This window comes from Impatiens glandulifera, chromosome 7 (assembly GCF_907164915.1).
Source record: "Impatiens glandulifera chromosome 7, dImpGla2.1, whole genome shotgun sequence".
Classification (NCBI taxonomy): domain Eukaryota; kingdom Viridiplantae; phylum Streptophyta; class Magnoliopsida; order Ericales; family Balsaminaceae; genus Impatiens; species Impatiens glandulifera.
Window position 1 is genome coordinate 10855849 of NC_061868.1, and position 16225 is coordinate 10872073.

General features: G+C 27.5%; 1 protein-coding gene across 1 annotated transcript; it reads left to right on the forward strand.

Moving 5' to 3' along the window:
- Positions 1–8836: 8836 nt before the first annotated feature.
- LOC124945306 (ribosome production factor 1) lies at positions 8837–11801 on the forward strand. Its single transcript, XM_047485712.1, has 11 exons — positions 8837–9272; positions 9359–9436; positions 9522–9617; positions 9709–9792; positions 9873–9942; positions 10018–10100; positions 10180–10259; positions 10920–11018; positions 11119–11209; positions 11315–11404; positions 11505–11801. Exons 1-11 carry the CDS (start codon positions 8985–8987, stop codon positions 11541–11543), a joined length of 1098 nt encoding a protein of 365 aa, XP_047341668.1. The 5' UTR covers positions 8837–8984; the 3' UTR covers positions 11544–11801.
- Positions 11802–16225: the final 4424 nt, after the last annotated feature.

Consider the following 16225-nt stretch of genomic DNA (forward strand, 5'->3'; position numbering starts at 1 on the left):
GAGATCTGGATCACAGAAAATCCACTTCAGGTTATGTGTTTACTTTTGCAGGGGGAGCCGTGTCATGGCAATCCAAACTGCAGAAATGTGTGGCTTTGTCAACCACAGAAGCAGAATACATTGCAGCCACTGAAGCTGGTAAAGAGCTATTGTGGTTGATTAGATTTCTCTTGGAGCTTGGTATGCAACAAGAAGATGCAGTTGTTTTCTGTGATAGCCAGAGTGCTATAGATTTGAGCAAGAATGCTACATATCATTCCAGAACTAAGCATATTGATGTGAGATTTCATTGGTTAAGAGATGCAATAGAAAGCCAGCAGATGAAGCTGAAGAAAATTCACACTGATAAGAATCCATCAGACATGTTTACGAAGATAGTTCCAAAAGACAAGTTTGAGCTTTGTTGTCGGCTTGTCGGCGTGAATACCAAGTGATGACTTGAAAATCGGTGTGCCTCTCTCCGTGGGCTGGAGGGGGAGATTGTTGGGCCTTATGGGTCCAGCCCAATTAGGCAATATAAAACCAAATAAACCCTAATTTTGTTTCTCTCTCTACCACAATTTTCAGAGAGAGTTCTGTGAAGAGATCAAGAGAAACAGAGTGAAGAAAATACAGAGGAAGAAGAAGGGAAGAAGATATAGAGGAAGAAGAAGAGAAGGAGAACAGAGTATCACCTTCTTTGTCTTGATTACCCTCAGGTTCATTTCTCTCTTACTTGTAAAGGGAATTTCATGTTTTCTCAAACCTAGATTTGTTTGGGTTTGAATGAAATTAGTTTCTCTGTATGTATACCTCAACTTTAGGTTTAAAGTTGAGAAGAACAATTGTATCGGTTTCTTACTGATTAGTGAAATCTGTTGGTTTTGCCCCGTGGTTTTTTTCCCTCCGTGTTGAGAGAGTTTTCCACGTAAATCTGGTGTTCTTTATTACTTTGCTGATCTGCTAGTATGATTTGGTTGACTTGTGAAATTAATCAGATCAATTGATTTCAATAGGAAGTATTATTCAACTTGAAATTCCTAACATTGGGTTACTCTAAGCGGTCACTTTAGTTCACCTCACCCTATGTCTCACCTTCTTTCTAACATTTTATTCTTAATATTGCTCCAACTTTCATAAGTTAATAAATAAATTATTACTATAGTACTATTTTATTATTAACTCAACTCAAGAGTGAGCGGTTTAGAACCAATAGTTCATTATACGATTCTTCAGTTCTTCAATAAATTATGTATTGTAATGTAAAGTCATAGGCATGTCATGTATTTTAAGTGATAATAGTCTTATTTATAAGAACAAAAATTTTAAATTTAATTTTCAATGATAACATATTAAGGTGAAATGAATAATTGTGTTAATTTTTTTAATTAATTTTTTAAAATCTTGTTATAAGAGGAATCATTTATTTAATTCAAATTAGAATATATTAAAAATAATATATATTTATATTTTTTATGTCTATTTCTTAACTCCTTAGTTAGTATTTAGTATGCGGTATTAAATATATATACAAGTTATACGGGTATAAATTTTAAGAGGTATTAAAATGTATAAATTATATAAGTTATTCTTGTTTAGTGAGAATATAAAATAAATATAAATTATATAAATTTTATTATTTTGTGATTGGTTTGTGATATAAAAAAAATAAGAAGTATAAAAGACTATTTTACCTTATATTTATATAAATTATTTTAATATTTATCTTATAAATAATATTTTTATTAATTATATTGAAATTAATAAAATAAATATATTTTTTAAATAAATAATACTATTATATTATAATAATTTAGATTTTCTTTTATATATTTACTTATAATTTAACTTATATAATTATATAAATAAAATTTATTTATTTATTAATTAAAACTGATGTATTATTATAAATATTTGTATATTATATAAATATTAATTGTTTGTATAAAATAAAATATTATTAATAATAACAATAATTTTAATAAAATAATATTTAAAATTTGAATGGTATAATTAAAATTTAGTTTCAGATATAAATTATATAGATATAAGTTGTATTAATTAATAATAATATTATTAATTTATATAATTTATTAATAATTAAATACAATTTTTTGTTTTCGAAATTAATTTTATATATGACTATTATTTTTTAATTAGTATTATTAATTTTAAAATAATTATTATATTTAATAATGTATAAAATTATCACATTTAAATTTTTTATACTTAAAATAATATAATTTGTATATAAAGATAAATAAATATATAAAAATAAAAATAAAAATAAAATAAAAATTAATATTTTTAAATATAAATAAATATTTAGTTATAGGTTATTATTATTATTAAAATATAATAGAAGGTTAAAATTTTAATAATTTTATAAAATTAAATGATAAAAGAAAAATATTAAATTTGATCAAATCTTATATGTATTTGTAAAGCAGGTACAATATTATTCCTCTTTCAAAATATAAATTATATTAAAATAACATTGTAGATATAATTATTAATAAATCAAACAAATATAATAATTTCCTCGAGATAAAATTATCCTTTATTTATAGTATTATACGATATTTATAATATTATATCCCGTACCAAACGTTTTAAGTTTTTGAAAGTTCATTTATAAAAATATACATTGGACAAATATGATTTCAAATTTGTTGAATATGTTCCATCTTGAATTACATCAATATGTTACTCTTTTATATTGTTATTGAATTAAATTCCACAAACTGTTAGATTAATATATTTTTCTTCTAAATTATTAAAATGGGTAAGATGTTCTTTTATAAAAATATTTCTTTATTTACTTTTTAAGACTTTATTTGAATTAAAGTTCCTACAATTATTCCAATTACCCAATTTATGTTAGTCCAATCTATTTTTTAATCTTATAAGAAGTGTACATTTTTACTAAAATATTTTAAATTGATGTGATGAGTTTTGTGGAGATGTGTTATTTTTTTTAAAATAAAAGTAAAATATAATTATTGTGTCATTCTTTTTAGTGAAAGGAATTATAGCTAATTCAATTAGTTTTTCAAACTAACATTTTTTTAAGTATTTTTTTTTTTTTTTTGTGAGTAATTAAATATTTCACAATCAGTTGGAACTTAATTTGTTCAATCATTTTTTAAATAACTTATTTTTTATTTCGTACTCAATTATTCTATTTATTTTTAACTTTTTTATATTTTAATATTTTTATTAATATTAACTTTTTAATTATAAAATACATTTTAAAATATATACTTTTATATTTAAATTATTATTAAAATATAATATATTACAACATAATCTAATAAATATTATCATCACTTAATATTTATTTAATATATAATTAATTTAAAATATGTTAATAATAATGATAGAACAACTTAATAATTAATAAAATCATTACAATCATCTAATTTTAAAATTATTAGTATATTAATAATAGGAAAAAAGTTCACTTAGACGTATGTATTTGTACAACTAGCTCACTTAAACGTATGTACTAATAAAAGATCATTAAACATATGTACTATCAAAAATTGGCTCATTTAGCCTATTTTAGTAACCATGGTTAACTTTTATTTTTAAATTTATATATTTATTAATTAAATATTAATATATTTTCTCTCTCTTTTCTTTTCATTTATTATTTCATTTATTACTAATAAATGAACCCTCTATTTTTTTTCTTTTTTATAATTTTTTATTATTTCTATATGAGTATTTATGATTGATTATTTTAATTTTATTTTATATATATATACATGAGCATTCATTATTAATTATTTTAACTCTATATTTCTTTTTCTTTTATATATATATATATTTTTTATATTTACATTAATTATTAATTATTTTAAATTTGTTTATCCCAATAATTGAATATAACAATGAAAATTTTTTCAACAATAAAAATTTTTTAACACAAAAATAAATTAATTAAAAATTAAGAATTGGATAATAATAAAAACTCATTCATCAAACACCAAAAGAGTAATAATCAAATATTAGACAAAACAATTCATTTACTAATATAAGTCGTGAATAAAAATTAAATAAAAAATTATTAATTTCATTTTTATTTATATTAAACTAAATAAGAAAAAACCCTTTTTCATTTTTATTATATTAAATTAAATAAGAAAAAAATCTTTCAAAAAAAATATTATAGTAAAACATAAAATTCATAAATAAGTTGTTAAATTTTTAAAAAAAAATAAGAATTTAAGAAATATGAGAAATAAAAACTAATAAAAAAAAGATGAAATATAAAATAAAAATTAATATTAAAATAAAAAAAATTTAAGAATAAAATAAATTACCTACTTTAATTAATGAAAAAGAAAGAGAGAGAAAATATATTAATATTTAATTAATAAATATATAAATTTAAAAATAAAAGTTAACTATGGTTACTAAAAGAAGCTAAATGAGCCAATTTTTGATAGTAAATATGTTTAAATGACCTTTTATTAGTACCTACGTCTAAATGAGCTAGTTGTACAAGTACATACGTGTAAGTGAGCTTTTTTCCTTAATAATATAATATAAAAATATTATAATAATTTATCTTACTTTTTTTTTTATTAGGGTGAGTTATCTATTTTAATTGGAAAATACTGACTTTGACAAGTTTATTTTTATTTTTTTCATAATTATTAATTTTATAATATGAATATAACTTAATATAATTTTAAAATTATATATTTAAAATTTCATAAATATAAAAAGATAAAAGATAGAAATTAAATATAATTAAAATTATGATAATAATTATATTATATGAAAATAATAATTTAATTTTATAAATATACATAATAATAATAATTTATAAATTAATAAAAAATATAAAATTTAGAAAAGAGGACAATAGGTAGGGAAATTGTGAGAAAGAATGTGAGATAGTTTTTTGGTATTCAATATTAATTATATATGTATAAGTTGTATGGAGTATAAATTATAAAGAGATATTAGAATGTATAAATTATATAGGGTATTTATGTTTGGTTGAGAGTATAAAATAAATACAAATTATATAGGTTTTATTATTTTATGTTTAGTGTGTGGTATAAAAAAGTAGTAAGAAGTGTAAAGAATATTTTATCCTTATATTTATATAAATTATTTTAATATTTATCTTATAGATAATTTTTTTATTAATTATATTTAAATTAATAAAAAAATATATAATTATCATATAAATATATTTTAAAAATAAATAATACTATTATTATATGATTTAGATTTTTTTTTTATATATTTCCTTGTAACTTAACTTATATAATTTTATAAAATAAAACTTATTTATATATTATTAAAATTAATACATTATTATAAATATTTATATATTATCAATTGTTTGTATAATATAAAATATAAAATATTAATAATAATAATAATTTCAATAAAATAATATTTAAAATTTGAATTGTATAAATAAAAATTAGTTTTAGAAATATATTTTATAGATATCACTCTTTTTATTATTAATTATAAATATAATTTATTAATAATTAAATACTATTTTTTATTTTATAAATTAATTTTATATATGACTATTAATTTTTAATTAGCATTATTAATTTTAAAATAGTTATTATATTTAATTAGGTATAAAATTATAACATTTATTTTTTTTTACTTAAAATAATATAATTTTTATTTACAAAGATAAATAAATATATATAAAAAAGTAAAATTATTATTTTTAAATATAAATAAATATTTAGTTATAGGTTATTATTATTAAAATATAATAAAGAAATAAATTTTTTAATAATTTTATCAAATTAAAAGGTAAAAAAGAAATATTAAATTTTATTAAATCTTATACATTTTGTAATAATACTAAAATATCTATCTGCAGTATTGTACATAGGGGTGTTCATCGGTTCGGTTTTCGGGTTATTCGAGTTCCTCGGTTTGGTTTATGCGAATTTTTATTTTTTTAGCCAATTCGAACCAGCTAGGAATTGAACATGGGTATGTACCGTGGTAGGTGTCACACAGGCAAATACCGCAGCAGAATTTTTACTTAATTTCTCGCCCTTGTGCGGCTTGTTTTGCGCACCAAAACAATCAGCCAACTCCGAGGTTCACTTCTCGCACAAAAATAAACGACTCACTCAACAAACAGCCAAGTACCACAATAATAAATCAAACATACATCAAAGAGAAACACACACAACAATTACGGGCAATGCCCAACTTTATAATATATTTACTCACAAATATCGATTACAAAGAGGCTATAAACTCTCAAGGCTGCACACAAAATGACTCTCACTTGTGAGGGATATTTTTCTATCTGAAATCCAACAATTTGTCTTGTGCAGCTCAAGAGATATTTATAGCCCTAAAGAATAACAATTTGCATAGGAAAATAACCATTCTAGGGTGTGGGGGTCGGTCTGCCGGGCAGTTGGTGCTGGTCGTGGGTCTAACTAGTGGGCGGTGGCTGTTGAACATGGGTCTCAACAGCCAGTCGTGGGTCTCAACTGTCCACTACTACAGCCCCACGTTTTCCTTCGTTCTTAGCTGCGCACCTGCTGCTGGACATGGGTCCTAACTGACCGTAACCGTCCACTACGCCCACGTTCTCGACCGAGCCCAACTATTGTTGATTTTTTCTCCCACTCGACCCATCATGCCGATATTTCCAAGTCTTCGACCCATCATGCCGACATTTCCGGGACACTAATCTGATCGCCTTCGGTCCTCTTCTAACCGTCACCGGCCGGCTCCGCATTTTCCGCATCCCATGCACGCATTCTCGCAATGCGCTAGACATTGTCAGCATTCTGCCCACGTCGCACGCACACGACTCCTCCTAGGCATTCACTCGGTCCTAGCCTTCCGTAATCAGGCCCCGACCGACACTTGCTAACACCTTGTGCCTTTGTCGCACGCACACGACACCTCTTCAGCACACTTCACTCGGTCCTGGTACTAGGGGTGAGCAAATGGGTAAAACCAATCCGTTTTGTCCGATCCGTATTAAATCCAAACTAAGTTTATTCAATCCGTAATCCAAACCATTTTACTAATTAATACGGATCGGATACGGATTGGATTGAAAATGGTTTGGATAATCCAAACTAAAAAATATTTATATATTTCAGCTTGAAATTAGTCAACAATTTTTTTTAAATTTTTTTTTTTAATTTTTTTTAATTGTTTTTTTAATTTTTTTTAAATTTTTTTTTAAATTCGAATTTTTTATTATTTTTTATTATTTTGAATTTTGAATCTGAAAAAAATAATAAAAATAAAAACAAAAAAAAATAAAAATAAATATCGCTGTCAAGTGATAGATAAGTAAAATATATATTATATTGAGATGAAATTTAATTTAAAGAAAATTAATTAAAAAAAATATTTTTATTTAGATAGTTTGGATAATTTGGATAATCCTAATCCAATCCGATTTAATTCAATCCGAACTCAATCCGATCCGATCTCAGTCCAATCCGAATTAGTATTTAAGATTCGGATTGGATTGGATTTTGGATTAAACCACCCAATGCTCACCCCTACTTGGTACTCCACACTCGTGCCACGACAAACGCATGCTAACATCCTTCTCTCGGTCCTTATATTCAACACTTCGGTCCCTACAACAAATTTGATTACTTAGCATTCTGGTGCCAGTGCCGCACGCCCGCGACACTCTTCTCGACACCTCTCGGTCCTGGCCACTATCAAGCCAAGACATCTCGGCTACAACTTGCACCTAAGTCGCCCGCACACGACTCCGCCTCAACACACTTCTTCTCGGTCCTGACACTTCACAAGTGTGCCAGAACATAAGTTTTAGTTACTTAGCCCTTCTCATCTCCGGTGCCATGCCGCACACCCGCGACTGTTTTTAGGCACCTCTCGGTCCTGGCCCTCCGCAATCAAGTCAAAACCGAGGCCAGTTATTTAGGGTCGTAACAGTAGGGTACTATTCTACCACTAGACCATGTGTGCTTTTCTTTCTTTGTTGTTTTATTATTAAATCTTAAATTCAAATATTGTAATTTGATTATTTTAAACTTTTTCCTAAACTAAGTTTAGAAAAATAGATAATAAAAAATGAATTCGGTTTTCGGTTTGATTTTCGAGTTGAAACTCAAACTCGAAACCAATTCGAAAACTGTATTTAAATTTAAATTGGTTTGAAATTCGATTCGAAAACTGAAAATGAAATATGAATTTGGTTTATTTGAATTCGGTCAGATATTCGGTTCAGACCAAATATTAAACACCCCTAATTATACCCCATGTCAAACGTAGTTCAGAGTATTAGGATTTATAGTTTATTAGGCGAAAAAAATATAAGGAGAGTATAGAGAATTTATTATTATTATTTTTGTTTAGGTAATTAGATTGAGGAGTCGTTTCCTCACCATCTCTAAATATATATTTTTTTTATAAAATAAGGTAATTGAGTTTAAATACTAAACTATTTTAGTTTAGGTAAATTATTAAATAAATATTTATAAAAATATGAATTGATAATAATATTTATTATATTAAAAATAATAATTAAAATATATAAATTAATATATAAAAATATAAGTAATTAAATTTTGAATGTGTTTAATAATAAAATATAATATTAAAATATATAAAAATAAAATAAATAGGGTAATATGAATTTTAGAAATAATTAATAAAATAAAATAAAAAGTTAACTCCAAACAAAATTATTCCTCAAAATATATTTAGGATTATATATAAATGTGTATATTAATATTTTTTTTACTTTCAGCCCAATAGATTTAGCCTATATAGAAAATAAGGCCCAAGCCTTTCTTCAACAGCCCTAGTTTCTTTTCTTCTTCTTCGAAGAGAATCACTCTGTTAAACCCTACCTCCTCTTGGAGTTCATAATCGCTGTTAAGCCCTATCGAACGCTGTAGTAAGTTCTCAATTTCCTTATTATATATTTTGTGGCCTCTTCTATCGCCGCTCGTCGCCGTTCCCGTCTGATTTGCTAATATCTTGTAGATCCAATGGGTAGAAAGAGAGATAAGGACTCTGAAGATCTAACTGAAAACATAGACGACGATGAACAATATGTTCGCCAGAGTAAAAAGAGAAAGAACACAGATGACTACGATGATGGTGCTGAGAAGAGTCAAATTAGTAATAAAAAACAGATACTTCCATCGATGATAAAGAATAAGGATAAGAGATCAGCTGTCCATGCCAAGCTTAAGCAACAAAAGAAGCTTGAGAAGGCTAAAAGGGCTAAAGCTCGAGACTTCGCCGAGAAGAGAGCTCTTGATTTGGGAGAAGAGGTAATTGAACCTCGGAGTGCTAAGATTATGATTCTATCTTCCTTAATTTCCCTTACCCAATATTGATTTAATTATGTTCTACGCAGCCTCCAGCCAGAAGTATTCCACGCACAATTGAAAACACTAGGGAGTTTGATGAGACTGTCTGTGAACCTGATGATGAGGTTTGTTTGTGCATTGAGATTTTATTTTCAATTTTTTGTAAGAATGTAGTTCAATTAACTTGATTAATTTCTCTTCTTTTTGCAGCTGTTTGCTGGGAATGATGCAGATGAATTTAATTCTATATTGGGTCGTGAAAGAACTCCCAAGATATTGATAACTACATGTCGTTTTAATTCAACTGTATGTCTAAAGCATCTCCTTTATTGAATTGTTCTTTATGTCTTTTGAGATGAATTATTTTATCAATGGATTCTATATTGTTGATTTACAGAGGGGTCCTGCTTTCATATCAGAACTAATCTCCGTGATCCCAAATGCTCATTATTATAAGCGGGGAACATATGACTTGAAAAAGGTGCTCCTTTTGGGATTTACATAGATTTTTATTATCTGTGTAAACTATAAACTAACCCTTCTCTTTTCGGGTTTACATAGATTGTTGAATATGCAAAGAAAAAGGACTTCACTTCTCTTATTGTTGTTCATACCAATCGTAGGGAACCTGGTTAGTATCCTAGGGTTTAAGCTTGTTTTGGTATTCTTGTATGAAGTTTTATAAAATTGTGGTTGTTACTTGTAGATGCCCTCCTTGTCATGGCCTTACCCGATGGCCCAACTGCCCACTTCAAGATTTCAAATCTTATTTTGCGCAAGGATATCAAGGTTCAACAATTTAGCTGATTTTTTATCATTTGAAGTGATTGCATATTTGCTTATATATATTTAATCTGTTTCTATGTAGAATCATGGAAGGCCAACTACTCACATGCCGGAGCTAGTGTTGAACAATTTTACAACACGTCTTGGTCATCGTATTGCAAGGTTATCTATTTTTTTTCTTTCTTTTTTACATTGTTTATTGTAATTGTTATTTACAAATGTTTTGGATTTAGTTGTTTGGATAGTTTCTACACTTTTATTTTACTTTTAACATTATAAAAGCACATATGTGTTAACATTTAGAACCTTAGACTAAGAATGCCTTCGATAAACTGAAAATTAAGTTCTAAATGTTGATTATTTTAATTTAAAGTGTCGTCTAAGTTAACTCTCTGAAAACATAAAGGATGAATAAACCAAATTAAAATATCTAATTAGGTACATGGTAATTGATATTTTTATTTGATAAAATGTGGAACATGTCTTGTCCTTAATGACTATTTTACCCTTGATGGTTAAATCTTTTACTAGATTACAGAATGAAATCATATTTTTCTAGCTTAATACTCTCACATTGAGGTCATATGAAAAGAAACTATTATTTTTTTCTTCTGTCCGGAGATGGTGTACGTTTGAAGTTATGGTCATTCCCAGCCAAATCATACTGAAAATTCCAAACGAAATCCTCGGCCAAATCTGGATACCTAATATGATAGAAAAAAGTGTTTCCAAATGAAGCTGCCTATCTTTACAGTGTTGGAGCTACATGGTTAATTCACCATTCAATTATTTTTAATAAGTTTTTTATTTTGTTTTTTCTAGGTTAATACAGTCTATTTTTCCTCAAGATCCAAACTTCCGTGGTCGAAGAGTAGCAACTTTCCATAATCAGCGTGACTTTATTTTCTTCCGTCATCATCGGTAATTTTACTTATGTTTGTTATGGTAGATGTGGTATACATTTGAGAAAATGTTGATTTATTGGAAGTCTGATATATTTTTATAATTTTTAAATGTGAAGCTACATATTTGAAGATAAAGATGCCAAAAAAAATAGTTCCGAAGGTGAAAAGAACACCGAAACTCTATCAAACGTAAAAGCTCGGCTCCAGGTTTGCCCCCCTATTCCTTCCAACATCATCTCCTTGTTTTTATTTTTTGTTCTTTAAAAGTTAAATCTCGTAAAAGACTTGATTAAATCTTCTTCGAACGTGTAGGAATGTGGACCGCGATTCACATTGAAATTGAGGAGTTTGCAACATGGGACATTTGACAGCAAAGGAGGAGAATATGAGTGGGTTCATAAGGTTAGTCCAATTGGGATTGTGAAATGTTTTACGTTTGCTTGACCTCGATTGTTCTTTCGGTTCTAATTTTTACTGTTTTTTCTTTACTTCAAAATTTTAGCCGGAGATGGATACCAGTAGGAGAAGGTTTTTCTTGTGAGGAAACGATGGAAAAGATTTGGTCGTCTAGATATCATGAGAAGAATGATTTTTTTGTTCGAAATCGAGATATTCTACATTATATTTATGCTGTAAAATGATTTTCTAGTAACCATCTTTATATCTATTTCCTTGTATCATACTACAAACAGTGCATTTCTTAAGGTTGAGAACTTAATGATTTTGTTTTCTTTCAAACTAAAATATGTGTATCCTTCTTGATTGTTTTTTAGTAATCTTATTGTTTTATTTGGCAATATCATATTAGATTCGGTCATGGTTAAACTTTATAGTTTTAAATTTATGATTTTGTAAATTATTTCAATTTTATTATTTAAGTAATTTTACTTTGCATATAGAAAGAACGTACCAAATTTGTATGTATTACAATATATTTATTTTTATAAATTAAAAATAAATATTTTATTTAATTAATTTTATAATTAAAACGTTTTCATAGTGCTATTTGTTTATTATAATTAGTTAAACTAGTAGATGGACATGCTTTGTAAGAAATTTATATAAGTGGTTATTATAAATGATTGAAGGAAAGTTCTCATTTTAGTGAATAGCAGTGTTGTTTTGTGTGATGTGATCTTTTAATTATCTTATATTTATCCAAATGGAAAAAAAATATAACATAGATGTTTTTTTTATTAATCAAAGTCATTTGTAATACTTTAATTCTAAAAAATGGGGTTTTCCAAAGTTTTAACTCAATAACTCAACTCCAACATAAAAAAATATAATTCTATTAAACCATCTAACAATAAACTAGTTAAAATATAATCTTTTCAAAATAATTATATTAAAATTTTTCTAACTTATTCTTGTTGATTATAACTTTAACTTTTTTTAATGATCTAATTTCATGGTCATTTTCCTCTCTGTAAACATGTTTGATTCTAATATTTTTTTATTCATTCAAAGTTCATCACCAAAGCAATAACTTTCAGAGCTCTCCAGCATAATATCTTTACACTCTTGCATACATGCAATGGCAACAGCAGAAATGTCACTCAAGTTCATACCCAAGTGATCATCAACGTCCTTACTCAGAAGAATAACATCGTTGCAAAGTTCATCTCTCTTTATATAACCTAATGTCTTGTCACTGGCATGCCGATAGAATTTTCGAACAAATCGATAACCCAAGTACCAGTATTTGAAATCAGATGATTAGAGTCCATGGTAGGTCCGAGAATTCGAAGATGTCATTTGAGATTTATACAAAGATGGAATCAGCAGATGAAACTGTATCAAATGGGTTCACTTTTCTTCTTAAACCAACTCAATCATGGTGTTCCATAATATATTAGCACTAACTAATTGACACAACTATCTCACAATTCTAACCACAGTTCATTCCTCTAATTCAAACTCATATATATACCAACATATCTTATTCTTCAAAATTCTAATTCAAACTCATGTATACCATCTTATTCTTTAAAATTTATTTTTAACACCACTCTCAATTTCGCACTCACATATACCATTATCATTGTCATTTTAATTTTTATAATACTTAAATCTAAAATTCGCACCATTTGAGACTCAAACCCTTGTCTCGAGTTTTAAATATAACCAGTACTTGTTGTATAAGGTAAAATTTTGCATTCACATATACATAATTAATCTTTTCAAATTATTATATACATTTGTCAAACTAATAATAAAATAAACATAAAATGATATATTAAATGATGATGAAATGTACTTAATTTAGGAAAAATCATACTGACAAAGAACTTTACCCCATTAAATACATATATTCTTTCAAAAATTCCATTATTAACGACATTCAAACCAACATTCCTCTAATTCGAATTCACATATACCATCATATCTTATCCTTCCCGGATTCCATTATTAACGGCATTGAAACCACCATTTCTTCATCCCTCTAATTTAAATTCACATATTCCATCATATCTTATCCTTTTAAGGATTCCATTATTAGCAACATTAGAATCACCATTGATTCATCCTTTAATTCGAATTCAATTATTCCATCATATCTTATTTTTCAAGAATTCTATTATTAATGAAGAACTTTACCCTACTAAATACATAGATTCTTTCAAAGATTCTATTTTACCGACATTCAAACCATCATTCCTTCATCATTCTAATTCAAATTCATATATACCATCATATCTTATCCTTTATGAATTCCATTATTAACGACATTGGAACCACCATTTCTTCATCCTCTAATTCAAATTCACATATTCTATCTTATCTTATATTATTAACGGTAATTGAACCACCATTTATTTATCCTTCTAATTCGAATTCACATATTGTATCATATCTCATCTTTCAAGAATTCCATTATTAACAGTATTCGAACCACCATTCTTTCATCTTTCTAATTACAATTAACATATTCTATCCTTCAATGATTTATTAATTAATACCACCATTCCTCCGATATATCTATTTCGCACTCATATATATAATCATCATTATCATTCTAATATTTATAGTACACACTTTAAATTTCGCACCAATTAGGATTCGATAACCCCGGTCTCGAGTTTGAAATGTTAATCATTTAACTCGTGATTGTTGAATTCAATTTATAATGTTATCTATGTAAGCATGACAATTTGACATACCCTAAATTATGAATAATATCATTTATTTATAATAATATTAAAATATTAAAATAATATTTTGAATTTTTAAATTTAAAATAACCTAAAAAATTTAAAAATCAAATTAGAGTAGTTATTGTAATAATTATACCCTAATTAAGAAAATTAATTTAAAAATCTAAAAATAATTTGAGATTAAAAAATTGTATTTATTTTACCCAAAATAAACCCAAAAAGGGGTTGAAATTATTTAATTATGGTTTTAAACATAAATTATGTATAATTTATGGCTTAAAATAATTAAATAAATATCCAATAATACCCAAAATAAAATAAAATAAATGATCATAATTTTATTATGTTGTCAAAAACATTTATGTGTATTAATTTGGTGAAGAAAAATGCAACAAAGGATTAAAAATTTGATTTCAAATAACCCTTTTATTAAAAATATAAACTGATAATCTTGTGTGGCCGAAATTATGTTTAATTAATGCAGTAGGATTCTGGGCCATCAGATCAGCGCTGAATTTTCATCAAGCTCCCAGGAACGCGACACGCATCCGGGTCCACACGAGACTAATTAACGGGACATCAACCTCGTTAGCCGAAAACGCCCAGATGTAGATGAAACGTAACGGAATGCCAAAATGCCGTGTTTTGGTTAAACGAAACTGCATTGTTTTACCCTTCTTCTTAGCCGATGTAGGGGATTATTGTAAACGCGATCGACGCCGACATTTCTTCTAAAAACTTTATCTCCGCCTACATCCATCCTTATCCTTCCATTTTTTCACCATGTGCACGTCTTCTTCTTGCCATAATTTCCCCAAAGCCTAGAAGTAAAAACCTACACTAATCCTCTCTTTTAGCTTAACGACAACAAGATGTGGATATCCCCTAGGTCTCCTTGAGGTCCTAGGTTCGAGCCTGTTAGACGGAAAGTTCTGCGCCTAGTTAAATGGTTAAGTATATTTGCGATCTATGTTCTTAACCCGCGTGGATTAGTTGCACTTCATAAGAGCAACGTATCCCAACTAACTAAAAAACACCTACACTAACCTAGGCTGCTAAGGATCAAAGAGAAACAAAGAAGAATAACTTCGGTGGTAAAATTGAAGTTGAATTCGTTCACCATAGCCGATCTAGCTCAGTATAAATAGTCTTTAGGTGTTAAGTTTCCAATCCATCAAACAATCACCAAACAATACAACTTATTTAGAAGAACTAAAGAACTCCGTCGAACTAAATTTTTGTCAAATCCTCTCCGGCGATCAAAACTTTAATCCAGGATTCTGAAAAGCTTCTTATACATCACTAGAGTGTTCTCTAATTGTTGGTAAGCTTCCAGATCTGCTGTAATTCGATTTGTGATTTGAAATTGATTTTTTTAAAGTTTGATCGGGTTGATCATATTTAGGGTTCAATTATGTGATTTCTTTGTTTGAAATCATTTCATAGATAATTTATAAGCTTTCTGTCGGAAGAGATTTAGGACCGAGAAAATTGACCTAGGACCGAGACCAATGACTGATGTTCTTGAATTAGAACCGAGACCTAGGATCGGTGTTCTTGAGCAAGAACCGAGGAATCGACCGAGTATCTTAGTCTAGGACTAAGAGGTCTAACTTGGAACCGAGACTTCCATGTTCATGATCGAGGAAGCTAGACTTGGGACTGAACATCCCAGACCTAGGACCGAACAATCCAAGTTCAAGACCGAGCCTCTTGAACCCTATGATCGAAAAGCCTTGAGTTCAGGACCGAGCATCCTGAACCCTGGGGCCGAACCCTCCAGTCTATTGACTGAGACTCCCGAGCAAGACCACCCTGGTTTGGTCTGAGCCCATCCGAGCCCAGATCGCTAAAAACGAACCTAAGCCCTCGGACTCCGGTCCTAAGGCCTGTTTGATTCCACTTTTAAAATCCAAAATTATTTTTGTAATTTTGGAACCCCAATCCATTTTCAAATAATCCCGAAAGATCAGATAATGATATTTACATATGTTAAGGTTATTTCCCAAACAAATATTTTGACTAAGGTCCTATTTGGAATTTATTTTTAAATTCTAACACTTTT